The sequence below is a fragment of the Pagrus major genome, chromosome 16 (assembly GCF_040436345.1).
Source record: "Pagrus major chromosome 16, Pma_NU_1.0".
Lineage (NCBI taxonomy): Eukaryota > Metazoa > Chordata > Actinopteri > Spariformes > Sparidae > Pagrus > Pagrus major.
In genome coordinates this window covers 3,912,233-3,932,758 of record NC_133230.1, presented here as the reverse complement: position 1 = coordinate 3,932,758, position 20,526 = coordinate 3,912,233, and the positions used below count along the sequence as shown (strand labels likewise).

The following is a 20,526-nucleotide window of genomic DNA, read 5'->3' as shown; positions in this document are numbered from 1 at the left end:
ATGTAAGGTTTCTAGATAATTGCTCGGACTGATTTACGGCATACAGATGTGCAGATGTGATCAATAATTCTCAGTCCTGCATGTGCCTGCAGAGGTTTTTACATAAAACACTCCAGGATGGTACCAGGATGTGCACAACCACCCACCAACAGCAATGCAAATGAAGGCTAAACCCGCTCTATGACTAAGGATTTCTAAACATAAGATTTTTGAATATAATCACAAGCATACTCAACAGGATAAATGATGTTGTCCAGTGACACACACACACACACACACACACACACACACACACACATACACAGACACACACACACTGCCCTCTGCTGGAGGGCTCAGAACAGGTTCAGTGTCAGACAGTCAAAAATATATTATTTATTTTCTGCTTTTTTGCTCTAATGAGTTGAAAATTGTCTGAAAATGAGTAGAAGATTCAGGTGTTCATCTATTTATACAGGCTCATAATTATAATGAGTCAGTACAGTATAGGGCACAGACTGGTTATCTCAATGAGGCTGATCTCATCTGGGTTTGTCAGATAGAGAAATGAGCAGATTGTGTGTGGAAGCAGCAGTGGATTGAAGACAGCGACCGTGTCCTTTGACCCCCGGTTTCCCCTACAGGTTTTCCGTCTTCAGTGTGATACCCTCTACACGCACAGACACACACAGACACACACATTACTCCACAGGAAATGTTTGTTGTCTTTTTACGTTTCCAAAAGCCCTTATGGGGAAGCAATGCTGACACAGACACTTTTAAACTTCAAGCGAGTGAGTGAAACGGTCACATCAGCAGCGTGGATCATCCTGCCTCCTCTGCCCTCGCTGGAAGTCACTGGCTCACAGGAAAACCAGACCGACACGCGACAGTAACATTTGGAAATACTTCATTTTAAAAAGGCCCAGAAGGCGGTGGTAATTACCAGGAAACGTATTTGAAAGATTTCACCTCAAACCAAATGATTTAATAATAAAATTCTGTCTTTTCCAACAAGCACTTAATAAATAACTGGTAATTTTTTTTATATATATTTCCAGGAAACTTCCAACTGGTTTCTGCTTAACTTCTGCTGATCATGCCATTTTAATTTCCAACTCATGTCTGTCTAATTTTAAGTTTTTTCATTCCAGCTAGTTGGAAATTAAAATGTATGATCAGCAAAATGTTAGCCAGGAAATGAAAACGTCTTTAATCAGCAGAAGTTAGCTGGAAAACCAGTTGGAAGTTTTCCATTTCCAAGCTATTTATTAACTCCTAAAATAGCAGATTATTACTATAAATACTGTTGAGGTCATTTTCAATACATGTGGGTGCAATTATTGTGGTAATTTGGGCATAATTTCAAAGAAATGTCGTATGTTATTTAGTAATTACCACCAACTTACCATCAAATTTGCAGGATTTTGAAATTAAACAAATCTTTACAGTAAAAAGCCCATTGTTATGGCAAACTTCTTATTAAGTTACCAGATTTCTATAAGGAGCGCTGTGGACAATAGTATCTGTGGGTGGGTCATATTTCACTTTATCCTTAATATGTCAAAACTACTGTAGATTAATTATCCCGGTACATCCAATAACACTGCATGTGCTACTCTACTTTATCTGATGAGTGCTTAAAGAATTAATTTTGAAATCTCTCGCCATCTCTTTTGTAAGAAAATTATAATTTCCTGACATTCATCATTCAGGATCCAGTCTGCAGAAGTGTTCTCATTTTATCAGCCGGTGGATACAGGCTCCTACTTTGTGCTATTAATATTTTTGCCAGAGTGCATGTCACTATTATCAAAATAGATTAAGCTGCCTCGTTTTCTAAAGGAAGCCTGCCCCCCTTTTGCTTGTAGAGAACTGCCTCTAAAGAAAAAAATAATGTCACTGCGGAAAAGCTTTAAAATTCGAGTGCAGCTACGAAAAAACGCTGCAATAAAACTGGCAAAGGACACCTTGTTTGTGTTGTGCTCCAAGCAGGAAGACAGCAAAGACACAGTCAGTGGACAAACAACTGGGTGGGACTTCCTCTGCTCACGACCGGCTCCTGCCCTGCATTGTCCCTTTTTTTTTTTAAGATGCTGGCCAAGTGCCGCTTGGCAAGCAGAATATACAAAAAGCGGCTGCCATGAAAGCGCACATAAACACACGCAGACTAATTCAAACAAAATGGATGCTCTCGCTCACACGCACGCACTCTGAATACGGGCCCACATGATTTAATAGTCTGCCGGTACCGTAAAGCAATATGAGCGTCTTGATTTTCTATGCATTAGTTTTTATGCTAATGAAATACTTCTCAACATAAATCTTCCCAAATTCACGTTATAGGCAGTAAAGCATGGTGGGCTTTGGTCACACACCATCCAAGGCTGCAAACTAACAATGATTCTCATCGATTATTCTGCCAAGTGTCATAAAATGTCAGAGAATAGAGACAAATGTCCATCCCTGACTCCCAGAGTGCAGGCTGATGTCTTCAGATGTCTTTTTTTATCCAAACTTGAGTCCAAAAAAAGCAAAGATAAACAGTTTACAAAGATACAAATAGAGCAAAAACAGCAAATCTGCTCATTTGAGCAGCTGGAACCAGCAAATGTTTGTTTGTTCTGTCGGTGTATTGATTGTTTGATTGACTTGTTGCTTCAGCTCATTGTTTCAAAAGACAACATGAGGCATGTCCGACCACATACTGCAGGATAACTGTTGAAATCCTGCATCTCACTCCCGAAGCGACGAATCCTTGAAAGAACCAAAGTGTAACGTGACTGCAGAATGAGTTCCTCCCGCACTGACTCGTCACGCCACACTTATGTTTATATTGCAGCGCTGTCAACAGATAGAAATCATAAATCTATTTCTCATACAAGGATTTGCAGACGTCACTGTTGATAAAGTATAGACAGATTTGAAGGTAACTTCTCTAGTGAATGATTTTTATTAAGAGGCTGACGTTCAGACCGAGGTGACCTTCGGTGTCGCTGTTCAGTTATTTTTTTTAACGCCTGCTATCGGCTGTATGTTTTCCCTGTGTGTGGGATCCTGCTGCGCCTGTTGTTGTTTGTCAGTATGTTGTGTGTTACCAATCCAACACGTGACACGTGCGCTGTATGAGCTGACAACTGCAGCTCGTCAGCTAAGACCAACACTTGCACGCCATGCTCTGATTTTGAACATCAAATGGCTTGACAAAGTGGAACAATATATTTATTCATGATTTGTGACATTTTAAAGATTTTAGATTTAGCATTTAAGCCATTATATCATGAGCATCCGTCATCATATCATACTGCACTGTAAATATGTCTTAAGTTTAACCTTTTGACGAAGCTTACACAACATTTTTAACCCGGACCCGATGTTGTACCCGTTTAACTCGGCGAATAAAGTGGGACTGAGGGAGCTGGAAGCTAAGTGAGTCGCTGATTGATTAATGTCTTCACCAGTAGCTACTTGATTCCAGCGCAGTCCCACCAGACAGCAGTTAATGAATGACACTTAACAAACAATTAACTCCGTGAACCAAATCCCCACACGTCCGTGAACAGACCATCGACACCGTTATTTAAGACCGACAGAGGAAGCTGTGAAGGTGAGTTCAACTCGTGGTTCTCAGAAAAAACACAAAAGAAGTGCTCTGAAAATCCTTATATTATATTTGTCGCTTTATATCAATGAGGACACATTATTCAATTCTGAATGTATTTGGATCTTGGGTTAGCTGCTGACTAATATCACACAAGAAACATACAGATTTTTTTGTGAAACCTAATTATCTCAGCTTGAAAAACCTTTCAACGAGGTTTGTTATAACTTAGGGAACTGTATGTTTCTTTAACAATGCCTGAGTTCAACTAGGCTGCAACATAATGGACCTTCTCCACAAGTAATCAACCATTTCTCAAACGTCTCTGATGCTGCCAGTTGTTTGTCCTCCTTCAAGGATACGTGTCTGGAAATGCAGCTGCAGGCTACTGGTAAGCTAGCTGTGCCAGTGTTTTTGAAATGTATTTTTTCCACTTTGCACGCGCAAATTCGCCACGTAGACTGATTTCGATTCATTTTTGTGACACCCCTATCATTAACGTTCTCGTAACGTGACTGTATGATGAACACAGATGACACTATACAAGACACAGCTGTCCCAAAGTGCCAAAGCTTTCAGGGTGAAACAAAAAAGACATAGTCGTACTGTAATTTAATGAGTTTTCTGCAGTAATTCAATACTGTGGTTTACACTGAACCAGAGAAAGACACAAATTCACACTGAACAGGACAAACAAGTCAGAGCATCTGCACACAAGTAGAAGAATAGAAAGTAAAAGTTATATACAGGTTATATTGTAATAATTGTTAGATTTCAAGATACTGTTGTGTGCTGCATCCTACACATATGGTTTGACCTCTAGACTGTGTTTTATTTTTTCTTAATGTGTACTGTACTGTACCGACAGGGTTATGGGTGAATTCTCCTGAGTGGGTCGAACATGCAGAACACGGTGTTAACAGCGTCAGAGATAGAGGCTCGACTCCCACCGGATCAAAACAAACATGTATGCACTCTCAAGTCCATAAGGAGCTCAGGATGAAAGTGCCAGCCAAATGGCATATAAAAAAAAAGAAAAAAACAGGTATAATCCTGGTTAAGACAGTTACACAATACACACTGGATGATGTGCAACCAAAAAAAAAAAAAAAGTGCTTGTTTTGGGGAAATTAAAGGTCACAGGAGTGCAGATTTTGTTCTGGCTTTGAACTTTGTGAGGATTTAGGACTTTAAAGCTTCAGTACAACCAATTAAAAATACAAGATAAGGCGAACGGGAGGTTCAAAAGGTTAATGTCTTTCTGTCGAGTGTTCAAATTACAAGCACCTTGATTTCATTTTGATGTAGATACGAAAAAAAATCTATATTCTGCAAGTGATGAAATAACTGACTCTTTTATATTAAATCAAATTAATAGCATTTCATATGGTTTCTATCAGGGGCTCGACAATATTTCAATCAATATATATATATATATATATATATATATATATATATATATATATATATATATATATATATAGTTCAACTTCTCAACACTATTGTATAGTTTGTATCGATGGCTATCTCGCCCAGATCTCCTCACGGATCCGATAAGGGGAAAGGCTGGATGCAGCGTCGGATGCCGAGGCCCATTCATTCTTATCTGGCGCTGCTCAGTGGCGCATGAAGCTTAAAAAGTTGGACTTTTTCGACTCAGCTTCCGTATTGTGCACCTTCCCGAACGTTATTGGACTGAATGGATCGAGTTCTGATAGTGAAACGAGTCATTTCGCGAGGCCTCACCACGCTCCAAAAAGTTTATCTGGCTATTTTTCAGCCACTTCTCTCACAATTTGACTGGTTTGGTTTAATCACATTAATGTACTGTATGTTATAGATATAGATGTATGGTCCGCCTGCTGTTCTGTATCTACCTCTTTGGACTGTTTGACCCATGGTGACCCTTTCCTCCTACTTATATGCTATTTAATTGTACATAACGTCTTCAAAATTGTCATTGGATTGCACCTTTTTGGTCTAAAATACCAACAATCTTGTTTCAGTGATTCACAGATTTCTAGAGGCTCTAAAATGTAAATGTGGGGCTTTGGGCCGAGGCAAACACTGGAAACCACGACGCCTTCAAGATGCCACATTTCACTGTTTGTTGGATTTAAAGCTGCGTGTTTACATGTGTTTTTGGCACCAGTGATACTGTTTACTGTTCTTGTGTGTGCAGCATTTCCTCTATCCATACGTAATGAGTTACTGCTGTATTCTTCACATTTCCCCTCACACAACATAACATGTCTGTGAAGATAAGATAAAGTCTGATTATCACCGTGGCCGATATTCAGTGTTGTTTTTTTTAGGTGTCCGATTGCCAATAAAGTAATTTAATTTAAAAACGCTCTGATGCAGCATCTGTTATTTGTCTGTAGTCAACACTCGCTGTGGTCTCACTCGCTCACGCCCACTACACCTTCTGATTTAGGGATGTTATTGATTAATGATTAATTGTTTAACCGCTGGCAAGAATTTAACTGGTTTAAAATGTGTAAACTGAGAATCAAAGATCGGCACAAATACATTAAAAAGTGTTTTCTTAAATATTACAAATACTTGCTCATGAAATATATGAACATAAAATACCAGATACTAGTATGATAGAAATATTTTGTTACAAAAAGATCAGAAAGTACAAACAGACAAGTCAGTTCCAGTTCTTATTATCGATTATCGGTCCCCTGATTACAAAAAGGGGCCGATATTCAGTATTATTCAGTTATCTGTGATTTTTCTGTCAGATTCCCGACAAGATAAACTAATGTAAAAATGTGCTACTTCGGCTCTGATGCAACATCGTCTCACACCAGGTAACACCTCACAATTAAGAGCGTATGTACACTGAATAATCTGCAGAGTAACTAGAAACCACAAAAGTGGTGCAGAGGAAGTATAAAGCAGCAGAAAATGGAAATACTCAATAAAAGTACCTGAAAACTGTTCAGAGAGTTTCATTTTTCCTGCAAATGAGTATTGGACCCAAATATCGGTTTTCCGTCTCCTTGATTTCTAATAATCATTATCGGTCCTATAAAAAACACATCAGTCGACTCCTACTTTCCAGGTTTCCTTCAGTAAATGACAAATAACAACCACAACACTGCTACAGAAGTGAAGCTACAGGATGGAGTCTGTTTCTACACTGCTTACTTTTACCTCTTTAGCTAATAATCCCTCCTCTGGTGCACTTTGTGTGTCTCATTTAATTAAGAAGCCTAATTAAGTCTCTCCATATGTCTGTTAAGGACTAAAATACAGTTAAACCGTGAATATCACGACAGTTTACACACATTTAAAGCCTTTAGCAAGTAGCTAAAATGCACCTTACCTCTTGTAAATCGATTAACCGACACCCCGGTCGACTCTCCATCGTCTTTCACAGTTCTCATAATGTCCTCGGTCTCCAGAAGACGTCGAAATGTCTCCTAACACCGGCTTTGTCTTCACTTGTCCACAGGAAACAGGTGAAACTGCAGGCAGGTGTCGACTTTTCTTCTGTCCCCGGTCGCTACATTTAGTAAAAAAAAAGTAACGCGAGTATCATGAAGTAATCACCGGCGTCCCCAGGTGTTGATGGCAGCACGCGCCCCGCCGAGTGCCCGCAGCTGCGACCACGCCCACCGCGCTCTGCAGGCACGAGACAGTCTCGCAGAGTCAGAGTGACAGCAGGCTGAGCGGGTCTGATGGAGCTTCAGGTTGGTTTGAGTGTCAGAGGTAAAGGTGCAGCCGCCGTCATCAAAACACATGATGGACACCTGCTGTCTGTCAGTCCACCTGAGGGGCTGCTGGGACATCCACCAGCTGAGAAAACACTAAACCTCACTTCAATGCAAGTAGCTGAATTTAAAATAAATGTTTTTTTTGTCTTTATTATTTGTCCTTTGTCTAGAAACATACAGGAGTTACTTTTGTGTCTTTATTTTGCAGACAACATGAGCAAACAGTGAGTATTTCCACACTGCGATAAAAAAAATAGATTTGACAGCAACATTGTTGAAGTTTATCGATGATAAATGCAAAAAATCTGCCAAAAAACAGGAAACTTGAATGACTGACTGCTGTGGAAGAAACTGGAGGTCACAAACAAAAGTTTTTCATTCATAAAGAGTTTTTTTTAATTCTTTTACTTAATGTACTTTTGCTTACAATAAAACCATTTTTGATTGCAGTGTCCGTAGTTTGCTCTCAAACTTATTCTATATTATTGTGTTATAAAGACACAAAAGTAACTGCATTGTAAGTTAGGTTGAGTGTTCACTTTTTCTAATAAAACTTTATGGAAAATTCTGGAGGCTAAACCCAGTAACTCCGAACAACGCCTCCACCAAGGAGGGAAATTATTATTGTTTTTCTCACTGTAACATTGTGAGATTTGCTTGTTTTGTTGTGTTTTTTTTTTAAACATTTTTGTTGATTTCTCAGGGAATAATGATGGATGTTGATGAAAAAATCAGGCATACATGAGTACAATTTGATGCAGATGCAAATAAAAATCTATCTAGCAGATTATCAAATATGTTTTATGTGCTATTGAATTAAAGTGGATTGTTGGGACTTGGCAGAGGTATACGCTCTCCTCAGTACCATTCTACTTTATTGTGGCTGAAGCAAAATGTCTGCTTGCAAACCCTCCTGACTGGTTGCACATGTTCAATATTTGAATCATTTTAGAGGCAATATTACTGCTGATGGCTCCAATCCTCTCAGAGAGTCGTTCAGAATAATGGCTCATTGTTCCTTTTTTGTTAAGTGGGCGGCCGTTAGCAGGTTTACCCTTAAAATATTCACCAGGATGATGACGGGGGAAGATCTGGATCAGATTCAAACGTTGAAATCCACCAATATCATTGTGCATATGTACTAGATTATCATATCGCTCGCCTGATGCCGATGATCTGCATCGTAAACAGGATCTGTAGGTGATGATCTCCCTCTGCTTTGTCAGTGAATGAACGACTTTGAAGTTTCCCTCCGTATGAAATGTGTTTTCTAAAATACAGCTGCTTTGCCTCAAATGAAATTCATGCATCACGTCATATTCTCACAGTTCATGTCAACAGGACTGGATGTAGTGCAGTCAGAAAACAACAATATCAAAACAACTGCTGGCTCTTAACAACTCAGTCCCGTTTGTTCGCCGTTGAAAAGAAGAAAGGGAAGAAAGTGATTTCAAAGATGAGTTAATTTGGTGTAATAGAAGTCGTTTCTTGTGTGCTTTCTTTCCTTTTTTAGCGTCTCGTGGCCTGTTTGATTCGTCTCGCGACCCCTCCTGTGGGTCCTGACCTCCAGTTGGGAACAGTTGCCTTAACCACATAAAAGACAACCTGTAACACAGATGTTCATCTACATTTCAAAGTAAAAATATATTATTACCAACCCCCTTTTCACCCTGTTATCCTCAGTTTGGACAACTTGCACCTTAGCTCTTGCTGCTATACGCTGGATACAACTAATAAAGTCGTACCAACAGCTTTGGTTGGGTACAGGTATTATCACCCCAGGGTACAGTATGCTTACTGTTGCTGCTGTATTTAAAATATCTAAATTACAATGCACAATCTATTCATTATTTAATTACATTTTTATAGAGGCAAGATGTCCAGATAAAGCTGTTTTTCAGACACATTAAAGAGCCGTTACAAGCAGAGAGAGCTGTTATCAGCTGCAGGAGTTCTGGGAGTTTCTCGGCTGTTAATTATTTCATGCCAAGCGCCCTCAGGTAGATGTGCTTTATACACCGCAAAGGTTGCATCCCAGAAACTATAAATCTTAAAGCTCGTCTTATAAAGCTTTTATTTGTATCTGTAGGTGAGAGTCCAACCTTTGATCATAGCAGTCAGACTGCACGCTGCACCTCATTCCTTCTTACTTTTGCTAAAACTAAAGTCCAAGTTAGAAAAAGTCTTTTTGTTTTAATGGACTCAGACTGTGGCTCCAGCTGCAGCATCAACACTGAACTGGCATAGTAATGATTCAATCAGGGTTTTTTATCATCTACAAATAGGAAGAATCACAGATCTCAGGTCCACGTGAGATTTAAGAGAAACTGATTCTTGCCTTCATCTCCAGCGGGGCGCAATGCGCTCTTGTTCTTGATCTTCTCAAAAAGAACAACTGCAACACATTTCCACTGCTGCTGCTGCAATAACGAGAGCAGCTGAGCACATTACACCGGCTCCAAGTTTGCAATAGAATAGGTTTCAAAGTTCGTCTGCTGGTTTATAAATCACACAACAGCCAAAGGCCAAAACATGCTTCTGATATGTTTGAGGAATATAAACCCGGTTGGTCCCTCAGATCTGAAGGAAACAGGTTTTCTGCCTCCGGTCATGAGCAAACATGGTGGAGATGCATGCAGACACTGTGCTGTACACACCCAGGACCACCTGATGATGCACCTCGACTGGAGACACTTTCAAGTCCACATTTCAAACGATCAGAACGATTAAAATACCTTTAAATGTGTCTTGTAGGCTACATGTAGCACCTTCTGTTGTATCTGCTTGAAACATAAATTGATAAGTTTAGTGTGAAAGTGAATTCCTGACCTGAAGGAAACAAGAGAAATCTTAACTCAAACTCATCTCACCGTGTTCCAAATCAAAAATAATACATCTACAGCGCTTGTACTGTAGAAAGGTGCAGAATAAAAGTGTCTCTTTTTTCCTCAAATACATTATTATGATTGTAAATCTATCATTTTAAGAGTTTTGTTGAGTCCAAAATAATTGTTTTGGTTATATCCGTGTAAGAATTCAGCCAGGTGGTTCCAGCTTCTCACAAGGTTTGTGAGCCAATAGCGTAACGACGTTGGCATCACGTGGTATCAATGTTTCGCCAACATCAAGAGTCTTGGTAAGTTTATTTGTATAGCACAATTCAGACCACAAGGCAACTCAAAGTGCTTTACAGGGGCATAAAATTACATTAAAAGCATTTAAAATACATTAAAACAAGTTAAGAAATAGAAAAATAAGCTAAAAAATAATAGGTTTAAAAGAGATGAGACTAAAGAATAAAAGTCACAGTGCAGTTCAAAGTCTTGAAATTGCTCCAGTGAAAGGCAGAGGCAAACAGAAAGGTCTCCAGCCTTGATTTAAAAGAGATGAGAGTTGGAGCAGACCTGCAGTTTTCAGGGAGTTTGTTCCAGATGTGTGGTGCAAAATAACTGAACGCTGCTTCTCCATGTTTAGTTTTGACTCTAGGGACTGAAAGCAGACCTGTACCAGCTAGCTTTAGCAACATTTTTTCACGAGATTTGCTTTTTCACATGTGAATTCCTCATTTTTACTTATTTTCACATGTGAACAAATAATTTTAACCTGTGAAAATAAAATAATGTCACATGTTAACTGAGCCTTTGACAAGCGATTGGCTTTTTTTCACATACACTATGAATGAATACATCAACGTGAGGAATTAGCTTCGTTTCACATGTGGAAAAATACTGTCACTTTTTCTGTGTCCCATGTTTTAGTGTATGATTAGTGACAACTTTGCAGAAAAAACACACAGTCTGTTAATTCAGATGAAATAAATGCTCCTGATATAATTAAGCAAACATCTCGACACTCTGATTCATCTGTCTGATGGTTTAATAGTGCGAGTGGTTGCTGAATTTTAGGATAAACCAGGGAAAAAAAACAAAATTCCAACATCTGAGGCTCCTGAACTCCACAGGGACTGAAATCCATATTTTTTCTCACTGTAAGAAATTCACCAGTGCCTGGAAGCGGATTAACATTTTCTCTGCCTGCAGTGATTTCCTTTTCATTTCTCTGCCATATCGACGCTTCACATCTCCCCTCCATGTGTTTCACCTCTCTTTGAGCTGGAGAGAATCCCCCTCCTGCTCCTCTGCTTTCCCTAATAAGCCAGAGCGAGATTCCTTGGCTGACAGCTGTTCCAGATGGCATTATTACTCCACGGTTTCACAGTCAGCTGGCTCAGGATCCACCACCGGCGGAGGTGGCTGTCCCCTCCGCCGTGCCCACGAGTCAACATCAACACTAACATATGGCGGCGTTATGTAATACTGTATCTGTGGGGTGGTGCGTTACGGTGATCAACCAACAAGTTCTGTTCAATTCTGTGGTGGTTGAGTTTGACAAAAACTGGGTTCAGGTACTGATTTCCTGTCTGCAGTGGTGGTGACAGGTAGAGTTTTATAGATGAAGGTGAGAAAACCACAGACTTGGTCGAGCTTCAAAAGCTCATAGCGCATGCGATGAACATAAAAGATGATTCACTGGACTGTGCTGGGATTAAATTACATTTTGGACCGTGTCCCTGAGCATATATCGGTTCTGCTGCACGTCTTTATTTTGCTCAATTTACCCTATTTCACATTTTTAACCATATTCAAAGTTTGTCCTGTATTTCCTGTTGGGTTTTTCACCACTTATGTGTAGACGGTGTGTAAAGTAACTGAAGAAGGAGATCTTACTCTGATCAACCTCATTATTTTTTACTGAAAGTGCCTGTAATCAATATGTAATAATGATAACAACAGCCCAGATGACAAGAGGAAAGGTGAAAGGGGTCACTGCAGCTCTGCAGTTCCCTTCAGCTCTGCAGGGTTTTTTTTTAAGCATGTTTCAGCTCATTGGTTTTGTTTTCCGGCCCACAGATTTACTGTTTTCATTCATTCTAATTGGTCTCAGTGTAGATTTTGACTGCAGCTGTTTGTAGCGAAGACGAAGCGCTGATAAACCAACAATACTCTAGTTTAGCATCGCACTCCTTTCATCAAGAGTGATCGAAGTATTAAAATTGACACAGCAGAGCACCCATACACCTTCTTCTTCCTCGTCCTAACACGGAGCATACGTTACCCACAAACATGAGGAGTGTACCACACGCTCTCCAGGTTGTAGAGCCGCTTTAGGCATTGTGATTTCAGGCTATATAAATAAAATTTACTTCTTTCTTCATCTTGCCCATCTCTAATCTCAGTGATCAGCATAGATTCAGCCTGGTGCCTTGCAAAAATGCAACTAAAACAGATACAATTGTGCACTCTTGTGTGTGTTGAGCCGTTGATGTGGCCCTTCATGAACCCTTCAGCCCCTTTTCTGTGAACACACAACTCTTCGCTGAATCCGACCCCTCCAATCGCACCCAACACGTGCTCACGCGCCAACCTTCGCACAAACGCTCGCAATCCATACACGCACACACAACGACCCACACAACCTCACACTCACTCGTGCAGCTCAGATATGCTGCATTGTGTACGCACTGATTAGCACACACACGCACATCAGAACATACATCTGCACACCACACAGTCACACACACACTTCTGATACACACACACGCACAGACGTCACACTCCTGAGTTGGGGCTTACTCTATTGGCTGGTCTTAACTGCTTTGTAGTATTTTTAGGCCTGTTATTCTGGGGCCTGTCCTGGCAGGCCACTGGGAGAGTATATAAGCCTCCCCCTGCAAGTGGGGACCACTGAGAACACACAGTGGAAACATCTCCGCGCGACACTCCAGCAAAACATCCAGCAGGCATTTTAAATCCTCTCAGGGTGAGTAAAAGCCTCTGTGACTTTTTAGGGATGTAGCGACAGTTAAACCTGCGTCGACTGTGTCTACTTTGGTGAATCTGACATAAATCTGACATTTTCAAGAGTTATCAGCGAACGTTGAAGGAAGTATCAGTGATACTTAAATGCTTGAAGACGTAAGTAGTGTTCTGAGAAAAGATCATGATTTTATTTGAACTTGTTGGATTAACTCCAACGTGAGGGGTGATACCTCACGATATCCTCTGGGACGCACTCCAGGAAGGTTAGAGGTCAGGGTCAGCTGCAGGACAGTGCCCACAGAGCTGAAGGACACTTGAGCCGGGCAGAACCTTGCCAGCATGGAGGCTTCAGCCTGGGTCATCTGGATAAAGGACGGTTAATCATCCATTCTGAGGATTTTACCGCAGATTATCATGTTTCAGTCAAAATAGGTTCAAAAGTGTTGCATGCGAGCATCAATCTGCAGGTTCATCACATGCAGGACGTTATAAGGTCAAACTATTCTGGTGAAGACTTTGACTCTTCGCGCTGTTCGCTGTGACACTGACTAATGAGTCCAACCTTTGCGTTAATTTCTGGTCATGAATAGACATGATATAATTGCCAATTCATCACTGTCTTACACAGAATGTACTGATGTACAGAGTATACCTCTGCTTCCCTCTGTGCAGCACATGTAGAAGTGTGTATGGATCTTTGTGTGACGAGTTCCCGCAGCAGTCGTGTCTCCTTTTAAGCTATCGAACGAGGCACTGAAGCTCTACCTGCTCTCAGGATTAAGAACATTAGCTAAAAATAGCTCAAAGAGAATGACTTCTGTCTTTTATCTACCTTCTCTCTGGTTAGGACGCCATGCTTCCAGCATAATGTCAGCTACAGTTGCATCTCAGAAGTTCTCCTTCCCCTTCTCCTGTGCTGCACGCCTTCCTCAGCAAGGTGAGGTGACCCAGACAGGATGCGTTCAGGTGAAGGCCCTAGCCCTTCACGATCTTCAGGAGAAGACAATCTTAAGCAGCCCTGTTGCAGTTATAGGAGCTCTGGTGCATCAGGAGAACCAGGGCCATGACAGTCCAAAGCCTCCTCCTAAAGGGGAAAACTTTGCAGCTGCCCATGTCCTGGTCTGTGCCGAAGCCTCCCAGAGCGCCGTGCTCTCCAGGCAGAGTGTGTTTGAGAAACTGACGGTTGAAAGCGAAGACCAGCGTCCCGCTGCGAAGAGACAGCTGTCCTCCGAGAGTGCAGCCAGGACCATCACGGTGGTGAAGAAGAGCGCGGTGAGGAAGGAGGCCGAGGAGCAGAGGCACCTGAAACCAAAATCATTCATGGGACAGAGGGTGTCACTGTGCGCTGGAGCAGCAGGGAAGAGGAGGCGTCGAAAGGACCTCTTCACCAACTCCGAGGTCTTCCACAGGGTTGATTCACACGTCATCAGGACCGGAGCAGAGGTGACGACACATATACAGTACATCCTCATAAAACAACACAGGAAGTGCTGACACTTTTACTGATAACTGATTCCCAAAAAATGACTAACAGCTCATGCATCACCTGTTCAGCTACACAGAACTACACACATTTGCAGCAAGATAAAACAGAACCAAAGTGAACAAAGAGCAACAAAAAACAAAGGCACAAAAGAAACTCTCACTCTTTGTGTTCCTGAGTTCTGCAGGGAAGAGCACTGGAGGATGATAACATCTCCTCATCTGCTGCAATAAAACCATAATAAATACCGCAGCTCTCAGGCAGCACTCACATCCTTGAGCGAGGAGGGTAACCCGGTTCGTTCAGTACACTGAATGACACTGAGAGATGCAGGCAAACAGAATGATGCTGTAAGATGAATGTTGGAAAAAACTGGCGATGGTTTAAATGAAAGTTTTGGATGCTGGCTGAATGTGGACTGCATTTTGTAATGAAAAGAAAACTCTGTGACAGTCTTTTGTGTGTGTTTGTTTGTGTTGCAGCTGAAGGAAAATCGTGTTTATGATGTAAAGGTGATCGTACAGAGCATCACACAAGGAGCGAGGAATGAGCTGGAGAGGCTTCGTGCCATCTGGGTCTGGCTGTGCCACAATATTGGTGGGTTCTTTGATAATAGATCACATTATGCATTTTAGGATAAGTAATCTAGGGGCAATTATTATATTCATATCTCGTGTTGGAATAAAAGGATTGTTGTCTTCATAGAGTACGATGTGGGCGGATACCTCGGACACTCGGAGAAGCTGAGCTCTCCAGAGGAGGTGATAGCAGCCGGTCGAGGCGTCTGCTGCGGCTACTCCAGCCTCTGTACAGAGATGTGCAGGTAAACACGCCCAAACTAAAGTCTTTAAATGAATGTGACATCAGTAAACAGCGCTGTCACAACCTATTTTACACCAACAGGGTGATTTAACTTTGCAATTAAGTTTCAAACTGATTAAAGCTACATTAATAGTTTTTTTGGACACTTGGGGGCAACGGGACAAGCTGTAAACCAGACACTGACATAATATCACCTCATAAACCTGTTACGGCTGATGTGTTTTGTGTTTTTTTCTTATAAATCCAGATGACACGGAGCAAACCACCGGCCACAGACAGTTAGAAATTTAAACATGTGTATTCACTTGAGGGAAACATCTGGCTCTTATAGGATAAGTTCACCCAAAAATGAAAATTCAGTCATTATCTACTCTAGTGTCTTCGAACCACAAAACTTTTCAGGAGCTTCACAACACAACAGTGTTTTCCTGAACAACTGAAGTAGATGGGGACTCGTTTTACAACATAAAATGGCTTGTCCAGCATAATCCAAGTCTCCGGAGGCTGCAAGAATCTTCTGCAAAGATTATTTACACCCTTTCCCAAACCAAAATCTTCACTGAAGCTGCTAAGCTAAAACTGTTTGCACACACTCTGTCTGTAGTGGGCGCATGAGCTGGACTGCACATCGAGGGTGTAAATAACGTCTGTAGACTTTCCACCGGCACGAGGATGAGCAGATAATGACTGAATTTTCATTTTGGGGTGAACTTAACCTTTAAGCTGCTACATGCTCAAGTAAAATGTGTCACTCTGTCTACCAGCTAGTTCCTGATCTGCCTGCTGTTTGGTGCTGGACCTGCTCAGTGGATTTATGAGACCTTTTTTTGCTCAAAACAACAAACTACAGTTGAAATAAGGTTGATGAAACTCAGAAAGACTCCGTTCTGCTGAAAAGTATAACTTTTATTCTTCTATATGTCAATATACACTCACACTGGAGTGTTCTTTCAATTATTTGATCCAGCATTGTGCTTTATTCTGCATCCTTGATCCCTTCTGAGTTCAAGCCAGACATTTCCAGTATAAACTTTGTGCACTGAGTCACTTTAATGAAAGACTGACAACACAAACAACAACCTTGAACTTGAGTTTCAGGACGTGGGATACGAAACAAAAGGCAGTGAGTGTTTTCTGTTCGGTTTGTGTTGACAGAGTGGTGGGCATCGAGTGTCAAGAGGTGCCAGGCCACAGTAAGGGCGTTGGGTACCGTCAGGGCCAGAGCCTCAAGAATGTGAAATCGGATCACCTGTGGAACGCTGTGCTTCTGGGAGGACAGTGGTTCCTATTGGACGCCTGTTGGGGAGCAGGACGAGTGGATATGGAGCACGAAAGTTTCGTCAAAAGGTCTGAAAACATTTTCGATCCAAACTATACATTTAAAGCCGAATCTGAGCGTTTAGTTTTTTACATGAAATCACCAGAGCGCAGTTTTGCTCTTTTGTTTATTTTCATACACTCGAAAACCAGCAGCGAGTTGGGTCTCAAACCAGTCTGCTGTCTCCATCTGTTGCCTCCAAGGTTCGATGATTTCTATTTCCTAACGGACCCAGAGGAGTTCATAGATTCGCACTTCCCCGATGAGGAGAAATGGCAGCTCCTGGACGTGCCCATCAGCCTGGAGGAGTTTGAGAGGAGGGTCTTCAAGACCTCAGCCTTCTTTACCCTGGGGCTCAGGCTGATTCAGCCTCATCACTGTTACATCGTCACAGGTCTGTTAAAATGATTGAAAATTAGATTATTTGCTTATTATTTTGTTTTGTTTTTGCTTCTTTAAGATGAACCCAGGCAATCTCTTCCTTAAAAATCCACTTCTGATTCTGTCCCCAGATGATGGCGAGGCAAACGTGTCCCTCGGCTTCTCCAGGCCGACGACTTTTACCCACGAGATCACACAGCACCAGGATCTTCTCCACTGTGGAGCTTCAGAGCAGAGAGAGTCCGGCGACTCCTCCCACGGCCTCCTGACGGTCTCTCATCGGAACATGAAGCTGCAGCTCCTGCCGCCTGCGAGCGGCGTGTATGACGTGAAGGTCTTCGCCAGACCTGAAACGGCCACCACGTCTCTGATCTGGGTCTGCTCCTTCACAGTCGAGTGTCCGACCCCCAGGGCCATGGAGGAGATCCCAGAGAACCCCTACTTGTCGTGGGGGCTGCAGCCCATTGCAGGATCTCTGGGCGTCTCGGGCAGCAGCCAGGGCAGCGAGGTTGCCGAGGTGGAAGAAGGCGTCTTTGAAATGGCGTTGAAGACATCCAGGCCTCTGATGGTGCTGTGTGAGCTGGTGCACCCCCAGCTGGAAGCTGCTGTGGCTAAGCGGTGCCTGGTCACTCAGATTCAACCGAACGTCCTGACCTGCCATGTCCTGTGCCCACTGCGAGGCTTCTACCGGCTGTCGGTGTTCGTGCGGGACTACGAGAAAACAGAAGTCAAGTTCCAGAATGCAGTCAACTTCCTGTTGCACTGCAAAGGGAAGGTGGCCAGTCCGGATCAGCTCTTCCCTCCTAACCTCGGTTCTGCTTGTGGGCCCGGAACCCGCACGACAGAGGCGGGACTGTCCAAGTTCAGCCACACGACAGCGCTGGTGAGCACCCAGCAAGGCAAGTGTAACATCACCTTCCACAACCAGCAGGACCTGGAGCTCCACACTGTGCTCAGCAGAGAGGAGAACAAAATGGCAGCCATCCCACTTTCACGCTACCTCTTCTGCACGTACACAGACAGCAAGGTGACGGTGAGCGTCAGCCTACCCGATCCCGGGGTGTATCGGCTGGGCCTGTATGCTAAGCTCGCCCCTGGTGGAGATTTCAACCCCATGTGTGACTTTGTTCTGAGGAACAGCTGCGATCAGCCGGGGCCTCCGTTCCCCTGCGTCTACGCAGCCTGGAGGAAAGGCTGCGTGCTCTTTGAGCCTCGCGTGGGCCTGCTGGAGCCCCTCTCGTGGGTCCGCTTCAGGGTGAGGGTCCCCGGGGCCCAGAGGGTGAGCGTGGTGGGAGAGACGAGAACTGATCTGAAACTGAACAAGAGCAGAGTCTGGGAGGGCGACGTTTCCACTGGAAACGGTGTCCAACAACTGAAACTGGCCGCCGCCTCGGGGGAGTCCAGCGACATGGCCGTCTTGATGACCTTTGACGTCAAGCAGTTGGAGAGAGAAGTGTGAAAACTCGAGGGCCGGCGGAGAGCAGATGGATAGTTGTCTGAATATAGCTGTTAACTGCCTTATGATGTTATTGATATGGACTGATGAAAATCAGAATGGGGTCGAACATTTCTGCAAATAATTCAAACTGTGATCCGTAATCCTTCAGGGTTGAACTGCATCATCATATTACAGATGGAGTCAGGTTATTGCCAGTCATTTTTTAAGGTGTATAAAATTGAATTTGAAATATGATCCTGTGAATGTGTGAACTTTGTAGCAATGAAGTGATAAAAATGCATTGCCTGACTTACCTGGCAGTTTTTTTTGAAAGCTCTTCTTTGATCCAGGTCGTCTCCAGTACAAAAAGATCTTTACAAGATCGACAGTGGTGCTCAGCTATGGTGCTTAGCGGTGATATTGTACTGATCAAGAGTGCATTAGTGCATTGCTATTATGTTATGTGAAGTAAATCTGCAATATGAAATGATGGTTGGCAAAAGAAATAAAAAATATACTGTGAAAATACTAAAAATCTGAGAGACTCTTTATTTTCTCATCATGTCACAGGTCTATCAGAGATCTTTAAAGATATAATATGTACAACTTCTGCTTTAAAAATGTGTAAAATGACGAGAATATTGTTATATATTTTACTTATTTTAAACAAATCGTCACAGGCTTGTGTAGACAAGGTCCTGCTTCAATCCGCTCATAAATGTCCATTAAAAAAAGAGATTAAAACATGTAAATTGCTACAAATTGTTACATAGAGCCCCTTTAATGAACATATCCAGGCAGATCATTTGGATTATCGTGTTTACTACACATGCAAATCATCATGTAACTCTATTTTTGCAGTTAGTTCTCCCTAAATCAACATAGTTTTCTGTTTTGTGCAAATAGAAAGTGATGCGAGACGCCAACGGATGTCAAACCATCTGTGAACTTGGAAACCCGCCGTCACTCAAACTCAAAGAAAAAGACTTCTTCAGATTTAACACGTAGTTTTTTAGTTTCAGAAGATCTTTCTGGAGTTGTCCCCAAACCGTCTACAACTGATCAAAAGTAAAGATAATAACTTTTTTGCAGAGGTGTTTCTGTCACTTAACCTTCCCTCATATAAATGCGGTGGACAAAATAAGTCAGAATATTGCAATAAAATCTACCAGCTACACAGACTTCAGCTTTAAAAGTGCACACAAAAGTTGAATCAACACATTTCCGACAAAAACCGATCATTAAAACCATCGTGAATGGAGGATTTAGTGCAGGATTGTGGTGTTAGACCGCATTAGTTTCAGTAATAACCTGGCAGCTGAGCGTGTGTCACGGTTAACAACATGAATTCAGGCTCTTCTTTGTCCTTTACAGCCGGAAAACAGTCAAACCCAGGGGACAGTTAAAGTTTGGGATCAAGGCTGGCAAGCTTTAACAGCTTCAGTTTGAAAGAAACTCCCCCACAGTCCCACTCAGTGAGAGTGAACAAATCCAGCACTGTACAGTGCACTATTGTTGCAGTGACCTGGGCCCACTCGGCAGGCTTTGGCAGACGCCAGTGAGAGTGATGAGTGTTTACATGTGGCTGTCATAATAGCCCACAAATAGCCTGGGCTCGCTGCCTCAGTAAAAATACAACAATAGTGGGGCGGGGAGGAGAAAAAGGGCGGCTAACGGTGGAAAAGATACAGTAAGAGTGTGTTTTAAGTGTATCTGGGCGGAGGGGGGGGGGGGTTTTGCCTTGAGTCGCTGGGGAGAAACTGGCGGCTCAGTGGTGGCAGGAGCGAGGCGAGGAAACGCTGATGTCAGAGGTTAGCCATGTGGAGGGCTGTATCTGCCTGGCAACAATACAAGGACACACACACACACACACACACACACACACACACACACACACACACACACACACACACTCGATCTTCCTTTCTTTGAAACACCCAGAAACACGCACACACAC

At 42.5% G+C, this 20,526-nt stretch overlaps 2 protein-coding genes across 3 annotated transcripts in view; one reads left to right on the top strand and one right to left on the bottom strand.

Annotated features, from left to right (window-relative positions):
- slc4a11 (solute carrier family 4 member 11) overlaps nucleotides 1–7,049 on the bottom strand; it is a 106,891-nt gene extending 99,842 nt beyond the window's left edge. Inside the window, exon 1 of one of the 2 annotated variants that reach the window (XM_073484497.1) lies at nucleotides 6,918–7,049. In XM_073484497.1, coding sequence (XP_073340598.1) covers nucleotides 6,918–6,978 — 61 coding nt within the window. In that variant the 5' untranslated portion in view covers nucleotides 6,979–7,049. The remainder of the gene's footprint in view (nucleotides 1–6,917) is intronic. The other variant, XM_073484499.1, reaches the window with a different exon arrangement.
- Nucleotides 7,050–13,057: 6,008 nt separating this feature from the next.
- On the top strand, nucleotides 13,058–19,091 carry ky (kyphoscoliosis peptidase). The gene is made up of 7 exons (XM_073482862.1): nucleotides 13,058–13,128; nucleotides 13,975–14,570; nucleotides 15,093–15,207; nucleotides 15,316–15,433; nucleotides 16,588–16,779; nucleotides 16,954–17,144; nucleotides 17,263–19,091. Exons 2-7 carry the CDS (start codon nucleotides 13,995–13,997, stop codon nucleotides 18,588–18,590), a joined length of 2,520 nt encoding a protein of 839 aa, XP_073338963.1. The 5' UTR covers nucleotides 13,058–13,128; nucleotides 13,975–13,994; the 3' UTR covers nucleotides 18,591–19,091.
- The last annotated feature ends 1,435 nt before the right edge of the window (nucleotides 19,092–20,526 follow it).

Coding starts and splice junctions, on each gene's coding strand:
- ky (XM_073482862.1), top strand. CDS start 13,995: ATGTCAGCTACAGTTGCATCTCAGAAGTTCTCCTTCCCCTTCTCCTGT. Junction 14,571..15,092: donor TCATCAGGACCGGAGCAGAG/GTGACGACACAT, acceptor TTTGTGTTGCAG/CTGAAGGAAAATCGTGTTTA. Junction 17,145..17,262: donor TCACTGTTACATCGTCACAG/GTCTGTTAAAAT, acceptor TTCTGTCCCCAG/ATGATGGCGAGGCAAACGTG.